The sequence below is a fragment of the Oncorhynchus masou genome, chromosome 1 (genome assembly GCF_036934945.1).
Source record: "Oncorhynchus masou masou isolate Uvic2021 chromosome 1, UVic_Omas_1.1, whole genome shotgun sequence".
NCBI classification, from domain to species: domain Eukaryota; kingdom Metazoa; phylum Chordata; class Actinopteri; order Salmoniformes; family Salmonidae; genus Oncorhynchus; species Oncorhynchus masou.
In genome coordinates, this window is record NC_088212.1 from 5,240,014 (window position 1) to 5,252,205 (window position 12,192).

The following is a 12,192-nucleotide window of genomic DNA, read 5'->3' on the forward strand; positions in this document are numbered from 1 at the left end:
TATCTCATGGGTTACATTATTTAATGTAGGCCTTCTATAGACTGCTTTATCACTTTGTAGAAAAAAATATTTTGGGATCGAAATGTGTGTGTGTGTGTGTGTGAGTGAGCTAGTCTACAATAAAGAATGAAGGAATGTCCAAAAATAAATTAGGACCCTACAGAATTGCAAGACAATGTTCGATTGTATTATAATTAACCACTGATAATGCTGACAGTTTAAAAATAAAATATACGTTATTCTCTTATAACCGCGCCAAGACCTTTAAAAGTTTGCCGCGTTGCGCTCTGTTGACTCTTTAGATTAGATATTCTTTCACTGTGGCACTTCATGTCGGTTTCCAGGGAAACTAGGACGCCTCTACATAGGGGAAACCCTGCAAGTAACGGGGTTCACCTCCCTATCCACCAATGGCGAGCCTAGGAACAGACTTCCCGCTCCGGCATCCGCCCCTGCGCGTATTTAGGAACTACGAAGCACCGGCAAAAGAACAGGTGCACATTCAGCCACAGTGGATTGAAAGGGTAACAAGTTAGGTTACTACTGTCAGTCAGTAAAGTTCGCAAGAGTTTTTATTTTGTTAATTAAGCTAACATGGACTGGAAGTTGAATAGATATTCGCGTTTTAAAGTGAAAACCGAGGACACGGTGCTTTGGGTAGGTTTAGGTCCACCTACTGTTGTGTAGTGCGTAATTGTGGGGTGAACGCCGAGTGTAAACGGTTATTTTTTTATTCTACCTGTCAGGAGAACATCACGAGGAGGCTGCTGGTGGATTTCAGGACGAAGAGACATTGCTCCGTTCCTACATCACAAAAGGTAAGGTGGTGATATCAATCATTTTATAACGTAGGCTAGTAATAACACACATATACGTTGATTGTGCCACAATACAAAGAAGAAGACCCGGAGTAAATAATAGTTAAACCAGCTTGTTAAACATATCAGTGGACAGGAGGAGAAGACATGAAAGGGGGAGAGGAGAGGAGGAGAGAACAGAAAAGCAGAGAAGAGGGGAGGAGAGGATGGTGACGGTGTGGCAGTGTACCGCTGCTAGCTGTGCTAATGTGCTAATTGACCGCTGTCAGCTACACTCCTCACTGCTGCTGTCTGAAGCAGTGCCTCCCCCCACCTTTAACAGACAGACAGACACAGAGACAGACAGACAGGCAGGCATGCACCTTAAAACAGCTATTGCACCTATTTGATTTAATAAAAAAATAAAAGAAATTGGTTTCTCAGACTAACACAAATGCCAGTTTTAGGTGGTAGCTCAGATTTTAAGTCCTCCTGTGGGCTGGGCGGGGTCTGGTAACACAGATTGAAGTCCTCTGTGGGCGGGGTCTGGTAACACAGATTGAAGTCCTCCTGTGGGCTGGGCGGGGTCTGGTAACACAGATTGAAGTCCTCTGTGGGCGGGGTCTGGTAACACAGATTGAAGTCCTCCAGTGGGCGGGGTCTGGTAACACAGATGGAAGTCCTCCAGTGGGCTGGGCGGGGTCTGGTAACACAGATGGAAGTCCTCCAGTGGGCTGGGCGGGGTCTGGTAACACAGATTGAAGTCCTCCTGTGGGCTGGGTCTGGTAACACAGATTGAAGTCCTCTGTGGGCTGGGTCTGGTAACACAGATTGAAGTCCTCCAGTGGGCTGGGCGGGGTCTGGTAACACAGATGGAAGTCCTCCAGTGGGCTGGGCGGGGTCTGGTAACACAGATTGATGTCCTCCTGTGGGCGGGGTCTGGTAACACAGATTGAAGTCCTCCAGTGGGCTGGGCGGGGTCTGGTAACACAGATTGAAGTCCTCCTGTGGGCGGGGTCTGGTAACACAGATGGAAGTCCTCCTGTGGGCGGGGTCTGGTAACACAGATTGAAGTCCTCCTGTGGGCTGGGCGGGGTCTGGTAACACAGATTGATGTCCTCCAGTGGGCGGGGTCTGGTAACACAGATTGAAGTCCTCCAGTGGGCTGGGCGGGGTCTGGTAACACAGATTGAAGTCCTCCAGTGGGCTGGGCGGGGTCTGGTAACACAGATTGATGTCCTCCTGTGGGCTGGGCGGGGTCTGGTAACACAGATTGAAGTCCTCCAGTGGGCGGGGTCTGGTAACACAGATTGAAGTCCTCCTGTGGGCGGGGTCTGGTAACACAGATGGAAGTCCTCCAGTGGGCGGGGTCTGGTAACACAGATTGAAGTCCTCCTGTGGGCTGGGTCTGGTAACACAGATTGAAGTCCTCCTGTGGGCTGGGCGGGGTCTGGTGGTGAAAGCTGATTTGAGTGGGCAGCAGATGTCAAAGAAGCAGCTGGCAGAGACAGAAACACAAGTAGCCTTGAAAGACAAACACTCTTCCCTTAGTACAAGGTGCTGGGCTGAATTCATCAATGAATGGGCAGAAGGTATGATGTAATCAGTTATCAGATAGTGGTGAAATGTGCTCGGTTTTTAAGTACACTCTTTGGCTGTCCCTGAAGGAGAACCCTTATTGGTTCCAGGTAGAACCCCTTTGGGTTCCATAACCCTCTGTGAAAAGGGTTCTACATGTACATGGAACCAAAAAGGGCCTTCTTTACCCGGAACCAATAAGGGTTCTTCAAAGGGGAACAGCCAGATAACCCTTTTAGGTTCTAGATAGCACCTTTTATTGTATGTGTATTTTATCATTCGTATTTGGTTTAGTAGGCAGTTTAATGTAACGTGATTGGTCAGTAGGCAGTTTAATGTAACGTGATTGGTCAGTAGGCAGTGTAATGTAACGTGATTGGTCAGTAGGCAGTGTAATGTAACGTGATTGGTCAGTAGGCAGTGTAATGTAACGTGATTGGTCAGTACGGAGGGGTAATGTAACGTGATTGGTCAGTAGGCAGTGTAATGTAACGTGATTGGTTAGAAGGCAGTGTAATGTAACGTGATTGGTTAGTAGGCAGTGTAATGTAACGTGATTGGTTAGTAGGCAGTGTAATGTAACTTGATTGGTCAGTAGGCAGTGTAATGTAACGTGATTGGTCAGTAGGCAGTGTAATGTAACGTGATTGGTTAGTAGGCAGTGTAACGTAACGTGATTGGTCAGTAGGCAGTGTAATGTAACGTGATTGGTCAGTAGGCAGTGTAATGTAACGTGATTGGTTAGTAGGCAGTGTAACGTTAGCTGACTGTTTTCTCATTTGTCAGCTCACTCTACAGTTGCTCCCTAACCTCTCACCCAAAACTCCGCCTCCACTCGCCTTTGGATTTATCCCACCTGGGCGGGCATGCTGCATACAGAGTTTTATTTTTGTTCCAACCCTGCACTAACACACCTAATTCTACAATTCTACTAATCTGCTTCTCTCTGTTACTTTGATTCGTTGCATAAGGTGTGTTAGAGCAGGGCTGGAGCCCAAGTGGCTCTCCGGGAAGAGGGTTGGCCGCCCCTGCTTTCTCTTCTGTTCCGATTGGGCGGCTGGGAGGCAGTGTCTTGTTAGCTGATTGGTTTGTTTTACCAGCTTACATGCTGCTGCCCTCTAGCTGTCCATGTAAACCATCACTGGTCATTGGATATCACCATCTCTAATGGCCGTACATCACAGCAGAGATCATCAACCAGATTCAGCCATGGGACGATGGTCGGGGGGTCTGAACATTATTACAAATCATTTGTAGATGGTATATTGACCACAAGAACCTCAAACAGATTTAATATTTGAATAAAACATAATAATTTCAAATCTTGCTTACATTTGTATACGATCACATACATCTCTGTTTTATGCGTGTGAATAATTCAGATTTCCAAAATTAAAATCTCTTGGAGCTGCTTTCCTGGTGTGTGTTACAGTCTTTAATGTCAAGCAAACAAATACAAAATTATATATATATAATAATAATTTAAAAAAATGTGAGCTCATAAAACTTGGGCTGATGGTGCCTGCATCTGAGGGTCAGTCTCAGCGTAGGGGAGAGAGCAGCAGACTGAGGGTCAGTCTCAGCAGAGGGAGAGAGCAGCAGACTGAGGGTCAGTCTCAGCAGAGGGAGAGAGCAGCAGACTGAGGGTCAGTCTCAGCAGAGGGAGAGAGCAGCAGACTGAGGGTCAGTCTCAGCGGAGGGAGAGAGCAGCAGACTGAGGGTCAGTCTCAGCAGAGGGAGAGAGCAGCAGACTGAGGGTCAGTCTCAGCAGAGGGAGAGAGCAGCAGACTGAGGGTCAGTCTCAGCAGAGGGAGAGAGCAGCAGACTGAGGGTCAGTCTCAGCAGAGGGAGAGAGCAGCAGACTGAGGGTCAGTCTCAGCGGAGGGAGAGAGCAGCAGACTGAGGGTCAGTCTCAGCAGAGGGAGAGAGCAGCAGACTGAGGGTCAGTCTCAGCAGAGGGAGAGAGCAGCAGACTGAGGGTCAGTCTCAGTGGAGGGAGAGAGCAGCAGACTGAGGGAGAGAGCAGCAGACTGAGGGTCAGTCTCAGCAGAGGGAGAGAGAGCAGCAGACTGAGGGAGAGAGCAGCAGACTGAGGGTCAGTCTCAGCAGAGGGAGAGAGAGCAGCAGACTGAGGGAGAGAGCAGCAGACTGAGGGTCCGTCTCAGCAGAGGGAGAGAGAGCAGCAGACTGAGGGAGAGAGCAGCAGACTGAGGGTCAGTCTCAGCAGAGGGAGAGAGAGCAGCAGACTGAGGGAGAGAGCAGCAGACTGAGGGTCAGTCTCAGCAGAGGGAGAGAGCAGCAGACTGAGGGTCAGTCTCAGCAGAGGGAGAGAGCAGCAGACTCAGGGTCAGTCTCAGCAGAGGGAGAGAGCAGCAGACTGAGGGTCAGTCTCAGCGGAGGGAGAGAGCAGCAGACTGAGGGTCAGTCTCAGCAGAGGGAGAGAGCAGCAGACTGAGGGTCAGTCTCAGCAGAGGGAGAGAGCAGCAGACTGAGGGTCAGTCTCAGCAGAGGTAGAGAGCAGCAGACTGAGGGTCAGTCTCAGCGGAGGGAGAGAGCAGCAGACTGAGGGTCATTCTCAGCAGAGGGAGAGAGCAGCAGACTGAGGGTCAGTCTCAGCAGAGGGAGAGAGCAGCAGACTGAGGGTCAGTCTCAGCAGAGGGAGAGAGCAGCAGACTGAGGGTCAGTCTCAGCAGAGGTAGAGAGCAGCAGACTGAGGGTCAGTCTCAGCGGAGGGAGAGAGCAGCAGACTGAGGGTCAGTCTCAGCAGAGGGAGAGAGCAGCAGACTGAGGGTCAGTCTCAGCAGAGGGAGAGAGCAGCAGACTGAGGGTCAGTCTCAGCAGAGGGAGAGAGCAGCAGACTGAGGGTCAGTCTCAGCAGAGGGAGAGAGCAGCAGACTGGGGGTCAGTCTCAGCAGAGGGAGAGAGCAGCAGACTGAGGGTCAGTCTCAGTAGAGGGAGAGAGCAGCAGACTGGATCTGATTGATAGTCAGACTGAGAGTCCACTACTCAGCATCCCTCCGCTCTCCCTTTCCTCCGATGACACTGACCCAAAAAGACACACCGTCTTCCAGCTGATGGTCAAAACTCGAGTTGCACGAAATTATTCCTGCCTCATCCACAAATACAGGTTGTTACTCCTACGACCAGAGAAAGTGAAATGTTCCTCAATATCAAAAAAAGACCCACATTTATAATAACAAATTAAAGCCTATTGATACACTGGTTGTAGCGTGAGTAGAATGTGTATTTTATGGTTTATAAAAGTGTAGAATACAAAGTTTTGACAGTGCTGAGTAGGATATCTCACAGTATCAACTTTGATTTTGCTTTATTTTTACATCTGCTACGTTACTGCAGATATGATCATCTGGGCCTTCCATAACACTTGATTTGATTTCCGGGCCCTGCCGGGAAGAGTTTGTCCCTTCAGACATATGAAATGGGAATAGTTTGCGTACCCGGGCCCGCTAGCTAGAGTGCACTTTTCGGCCAACAGGGCAAGACAACTAAATAAAAATATAAAGGCCTTGGTTTTTACAGAACTGTTTGACAATCGACTAGGAATGCCTTGGGAGATCGACCAGTCAATAGCAATCAACAAGGAATGCCTTGGGATTTCAATGACAACCTAGGAACAGTGGGTTAACTGCCTTGTTCAGGGGTAGAACAATTCTCAGCAAGGGAGAGAGCAGCAGACTGGAGGGTCAGTCTCAGGCAGTCAGTTAAGAACAAATTCTTATTTTCAATGACGGCCAAGGAACAGTGTGTAAACTGCCTTGTTCAGGGGGCAGAATTACAGATTTTTACCTTGTCAGCTCGGGGATTTGATCTTGCAACTTTTTCAGTTACTAGTCCAAAGCTCTAACCACTAGGCTACCCTGCCGCCCCAAGTATGTTCCATTGACTTGGATAGACATCTCTGTCTCATTATGGCGTCTGTGAGGTACATGGGCAGCACCATGGAGATCATCTCCATCGTAAGTCGCTCTGGATGAGAGCATCCTCTAAATGTAAACAAAGTAGTACATTCTCTTCTTCACAAGTATAATTCATTGGATGACCCGGTTGGTTGATCCCTCCTGATGATCTGATTGGTTGATCCCTCCTGATGACCTGGTTGGTTGATCCCTCCTGATGACCTGGTTGGTTGATCCCTCCTGATGACCTGGTTGGTTGATCCCTCCTGATGACCTGGTTGGTTGATCTCTCCTGATGACCTGGTTGGCTGATCCCTCCTGATGACCTGGTTGGTTGATCCCTCCTGATGACCTGGTTGGCTGATCCCTCCTGATGACCTGGTTGGTTGATCCCTCCTGATGACCTGGTTGGTTGATCCCTCCTGATGACCCGGTTGGTTGATCCCTCCTGATGACCTGGTTGGTTGATCCCTCCTGATGACCTGGTTGGTTGATCCCTCCTGATGACCTGGTTGGTTGATCCCTCCTGATGACCCAGTTGGATGACCCGTTTGAGTCATGTAAACCTTCCTTAAGGAAGCCCCACCCAAATGACTACTTTAAAATGGTGATAGCCCTCAATTATACACCACCATGGCCTCTTTCTCAACTCATCTTTAACTGATTTGTTGCCTCTTCTCATCTCCTTCTCAAAAACTCGTTGCTGAAGAAGTCCTGCTCGACGGGACGTTGGACCGTGATCCTTCTCCAACACGGTTGTGAAGGTGAGGAAATAGGAGGATCCCGAGTAGCGCAGCGGTCTAAGGCACTGCATCTCTGTTCAAGACTGTCCCTGGTTCAAATCCAGGCAACATCACATCTGGCTGTGAGTCCCATAGGGCAGTGCACTATCGGCCCAGTGTCATCTGGCTTTGGTTAGGGTAGAATGTGTTCTTATTAACTGACTTGCCTGAGTTAAATATATATTTATTTTTTAAAGGAGGAGATAGAATCCGTGTCACAACGTTTTGAGTTCAGCAGTTACACAGACTTCAATAGCACGAATAGGATTATTTAAGGTGGAAACATTGGATCAAACGTGTTAAATACTATTCCTTCTATGAATCAATGAAACAAGGCCCCTTTAAGTTGATTACTTGAAATTCTACATGAACAGTTTATTTTATGATTGTATTACATTAAACATGTGCATACTACCTCAATCAGCCTGACTAACCGGTGTCTGTATGTAGCCTCTCTACTGTATGTAGCCTCTCTGCTGTATATAACCTCTCTACTGTATATAGCCTCTCTACTGTATATAGCCTCTCTACTGTATGTAGCCTCTCTACTGTATGTAGCCTCTCTACTGTATATAGCCTCTCTACTGTATATAGCCTCTACTGTATATAGCTTCGCTACTTTTATAGCCTCTCTACTGTATGTAGCCACTCTACTCTATATAGCCTCTCTACTGTATGTAGCCTCTCTACTGTATATAACCTCTCTACTCTATATAGCCTCTCTACTGTATGTAGCCTCTCTACTGTATATAGCCTCTACTGTATATAGCTTTGCTACTTTTATAGCCTCTCTACTGTATATAGCCTCTCTACTGTATATAACCTCTCTACTGTATATAGCCTCTCTACTGTATATAGCTTCGCTACTTTTATAGCCTCTCTACTGTATATAGCCTCTCTACTGTATATAACCTCTCTACTGCATATAGCCTCTCTACTGTATATAGCTTCGCTACTTTTATAGCCTCTCTACTGTATATAGCCTCTACTGTATATAGCCTCTCTACTGTATATAGCTTCGCTACTTTTATAGCCTCTCTACTGTATATAGCCTCTCTAATGTATATAGCTTCGCTACTTTTATAGCCCCTCTACTGTATATAGCCTCTCTACTGTATATAACCTCTCTACTGTATATAGCCTCTCTACTGTATATAGCTTCGCTACTTTTATAGCCTCTCTACTGCATATAGCCTCTCTACTGTATATAGCTTCGCTACTTTTATAGCCTTTCTACTGTATATAGCCTCTCTACTGTATATAGCCTCTCTACTGTATATAGCCTCTCTACTGTATATAACCTCTATACTGTATATAGCCTCTCTACTGTATATAGCCTCTCTACTGTATATAGCCTCTCTACTGTATATAGCCTCTCTACTCTATATAGCCTCGCTACTGTATATAGCCTCGCTACTTTTATAGCCTCTCCACTGTTATAGTCTCTCTTCTGTATGTAGCCTCTCTTCTGTATGTAGCCTCTCTTCTGTATGTAGCCTCTCTTCTGTATATAGTAGCTCTTCTGTATATAGCCTCTCTACTAGCCTCTCTACTGTATATAGCCTCTCTACTGTATATAGCCTCTCTACTGTATATAGCCTCTCTACTGTATATAGCCTCTACTGTCTATAGTCTCTCTACTGTATATAGCCTGTCTTTTTACTGTTTTATTGCTTTACTTACCTATTGTTCACCTAATACCTTTTTTGCACTATTGGTTAGAGCCTGTAAGTAAACATTTCACTGTTGTATTCGCGCACGTGACAAATACACTTTGATTTAAACATTGATAAACATAACAGTCTTTAATCTATCTCAGAACAAGACAAACTGAACAAGATGGCCATGTGTACATGCAGCTACCAGAGAGTACTGACACAAAGAAAATCTATATTACATACACAGAGACGCACACAGAGACACACAGAGAGACACACACACACAAAGAGTTGTATGGAACAGAAAATCCATATTACACATAAAGGTGGGTCATCCAGGCCATGATACTTAGTAGTAAACGACATGGCCCACACACTCAGAGACACACACACTCAGAGACACACACACACACACACACACACACACACACACACACACACACACACACACACACACACACACACACACACACACACACAGGCTCTTATTCTAGTCCTGTTGCCATCCAGTAAAACACTAAACCCACCTACAGTGCAATGAACATGATCTTCTGCAAAGTTTGTCAAAGTGGCCAAATCATAATAAAGTGTGTTGAAATGTTCGTCCGTCGTACAGTACCCCAGGAACGTTCAATTGAACTCAGAGGTGTAGTCACTCCTGTCTTGACAAGTTCCACGCTGTTAGAGCTCTGCCCTTTTCTTCAGAATGATCTCGCGCACCATGGCCGTGGCCTCCTGACGAACGTTCTCGACGGGCTCCTCTGCCTTCCAGAACCTCACCACCTGGCCCTCAGGGTTCACCAGGAACTTCCAGAAGTTCCACTTTGGAATCTTTTTCACAGAATCTGTATGGTGAAACGGAAACAAACATTTATCAGGCCTAATGTTAGGGCGGCAGGGTAGCCTAGTGGTTAGAGCGTTGGACTAGCAACCGGAAGGTTGAGAGTTCAAACCCCTGAGTTGACAAGGTACAAAATCTGTTGTTCTGCCCCTGAACAGGCAGTTAACCCACTGTTCCCAGGCCGTCATTGAAAATAAGAATTTGTTCCTAACTGACTTGCCTGGTAAGAAAAAAAAATGTACCACAATAACTACAATTCCTCTTACACCCACAGTGTCCACGAAAAACATGATCTTGAATAGAAAATACTAATTTTATATACACGAAAGATAAGGCTGAATAGGCCTATAGGCTAAGCTTTGTTTTCTTATGATAAGCTTCACCTTGTTCTTCTTGTCCTTAGAAAAAGGCTAAACTATATTGATTAGATCTCTGTTTTAATGATAAAGTACTGTTTTCTTACCTGTTATGAATTTGAAAGCTGGCTCCGCCTCCGATCCCATGATTTTGATCTTACTGAAGATAGGGAAGGTGACGCCATGGGTGTTCTTGGCGTTGGCCTCGATGTCCCGGCTGGTCCCCATCTCGGTCTCCCCAAACTGGCCGCAGGGAAAAGCCAGCACGTTGAAATGTGACGTCCCCAGTTCCCGGTGCAGCTCTTGCAGAGAGCGATAGTTATTCTCTGTGTGTTCGCTGTGGCTCGCCACGTTGACAACCAGAGACGCCTGCGCGCATGAAGAAAAGCAGAGGATTGTAAACATTTGGCCTAAATACTATACTTTTTGGGGGGGAGAAACGTGCTAAATCACAGAAACCAGTTATCAACATTTTAGAAAAACGAAGTGACTTCAGCTGTACGCCTACACTGAGTACAGTTAGTTTACTAGCGGAGTTTTGCTGATGTGAACTTACTTTGCCTCTGTATCTCTCCAGAGAAACGCTTCTCCCTTTGGCGTCCTTCACCTCAAAAGAGTAGAAATCTTGCGGCTTCCGCGACTTAGTGATTTTGAGAAAACTATGTAACATTAATAAACATCCCATAACAACAGTCATACTCAGTAGAACCCTGACCATTCGTGATCGAGGGTTCGAGGGCTTGGTCGGGTAGCCCCCCAAAACCTCCAGCGCCTCCATCTTGGAGGGGGACAATGAGAGCTTGGGGCGGGGGAAGGACTTAGTGAACCGTTGCTGGGTTGAATCTGGCTGGCTGGACGGGCGCATAGCGAAGTGAGGAGCCAACGGGCTTTGGAGGAGGTCTGTTCTGTGTTAGGCATCAAATTTCACTATAGGCATTTCGTTTTTATGTCGATTTATCAAAACTCTGATTTACTATTTGTCTCCGCCTACATCTCGGGCAAAATCTTTACATCTGGATTGTTTTACTGTAGTCTACTTTAAAACAAAAATAAAATGCGTAAGATGTGAATATAGGGATACACTTGATCCTATGTGTTACAGGTAATAACTCCTGTTTTATCAGCCATTATTCTAATGTCAAGTCTATTTTCCCCTTTTTTTTAGACAAGCACTGAGGCGCCTCGTCTCTCATCATCGTACAAGCGCTTCAAGAGTCGGATGGTGACCAGGCGGCTGAGCGCAGAGCAGCCTTTAGCCAGTAGCCCCATGGTCGCCAGGGGGCGCCATTCTCCCTGCCGAGAGGTCGACACGGTCTGTCAGAGACTGTCTCTGGATTCACCGTCAGGGGGCGCAGCGAGAACCAAACTGACAGAAGAGCAGAGCACAGAGACAAGCCTCCAAGGTTTGAATGAATGAATGAAGGAATTAATGTTTTTTTTTCTTCTTATAATACAAGTAGCCTACTACAGGTAAGGTTTAACAGTTAACTCTACGAGGTCTACTTCTATATTTTCAAACAGCCACAAATATACACAATGTTGTTTATGTGAAAAGGGCCTCATCTTATTTCCTGTTATTGTAAGCACCAATGACTGTAAAGCTACACAGACATACACTGAACAAAAATATACATGTAACATGTAAAGTGTTGGTCCTATGTTTCATGAGAAATGTTCCATACTCACAAAAAATATATATCTCAAGTTTTGTGTACAAAATTTGTTTCCATGCTAGGTAAAGCTCCGCCTTATCTCAGTTAACTGGTCACGATGGCAACACCCATCCGTAGCACGCGCTCCAGCAGGTGTATCTCACTGATCATCCCTAAAGCCAACACCTCATTTGGCCGCCTTTCGTTCCAGTTCTCTGCTGCCTGTGACTGGAACGAATTGCAAAAATCGCTGAAGTTGGAGACTTTTATCTCCCTCACCAACTTCAAACATCTGCTATCTGAGCAGCTAACCGATCGCTGCAGCTGTACATAGTCTTATCGGTAAATAGCCCACCCAATTTTACCTACCTCATCCCCATACTGTTTTTATATATTTACTTTTCTGCTCTTTTGCACACCAATATCTCTACCTGTACATGACCATCTGATCATTTATCACTCCAGTGTTAATCTGATAAATTGTAATTATTCGCCTACCTCCTCATGCCTTTTGCACACAATGTATATAGACTCTTTTTGTTCTACTGTATTATTGACTTGTTTATTGTTTACTCCATGTGTAACTCTGTGTTGTCTGTTCACACTGCTAT

At 46.1% G+C, this 12,192-nt stretch overlaps 2 protein-coding genes across 3 annotated transcripts in view; one reads left to right on the top strand and one right to left on the bottom strand.

Annotated features, from left to right (window-relative positions):
• The first annotated feature begins 391 nt into the window (after nt 1-391).
• Nucleotides 392-12,192, top strand: part of LOC135510105 (cell division cycle protein 20 homolog B-like) — a 41,765-nt gene continuing 29,964 nt past the window's right edge. Inside the window, exons 1-3 of one of the 2 annotated variants that reach the window (XM_064930917.1) lie at nt 392-524; nt 747-818; nt 11,095-11,332. In XM_064930917.1, the coding sequence (XP_064786989.1) occupies nt 411-524; nt 747-818; nt 11,095-11,332 (424 nt within the window). In that variant the 5' untranslated portion in view covers nt 392-410. Of the gene's footprint in view, nt 525-746; nt 819-11,094; nt 11,333-12,192 lie in introns of those variants that run through there. The other variant, XM_064930980.1, reaches the window with a different exon arrangement.
• Nucleotides 8,865-10,809, bottom strand: LOC135510019 (probable glutathione peroxidase 8). Its single transcript, XM_064930849.1, has 3 exons — nt 10,486-10,809; nt 10,037-10,298; nt 8,865-9,577 (listed from the first exon to the last, which is right to left on the bottom strand). The coding sequence occupies exons 1-3, from the start codon at nt 10,792-10,794 to the stop codon at nt 9,414-9,416; spliced, it is 735 nt and encodes a 244-aa protein (XP_064786921.1). The 5' UTR covers nt 10,795-10,809; the 3' UTR covers nt 8,865-9,413.

Excerpts from the sequence above, each read along its gene's own strand:
- LOC135510019 (XM_064930849.1), bottom strand. The coding sequence starts at position 10,794 with ATGCGCCCGTCCAGCCAGCCAGATTCAACCCAGCAACGGTTCACTAAG. Across the intron at positions 10,299-10,485 it reads TGGAGAGATACAGAGGCAAA|GCGTCTCTGGTTGTCAACGT; the intron begins GTAAGTTCACAT and ends TCATGCGCGCAG. Across the intron at positions 9,578-10,036 it reads AGCTTTCAAATTCATAACAG|ATTCTGTGAAAAAGATTCCA; the intron begins GTAAGAAAACAG and ends TTCACCATACAG.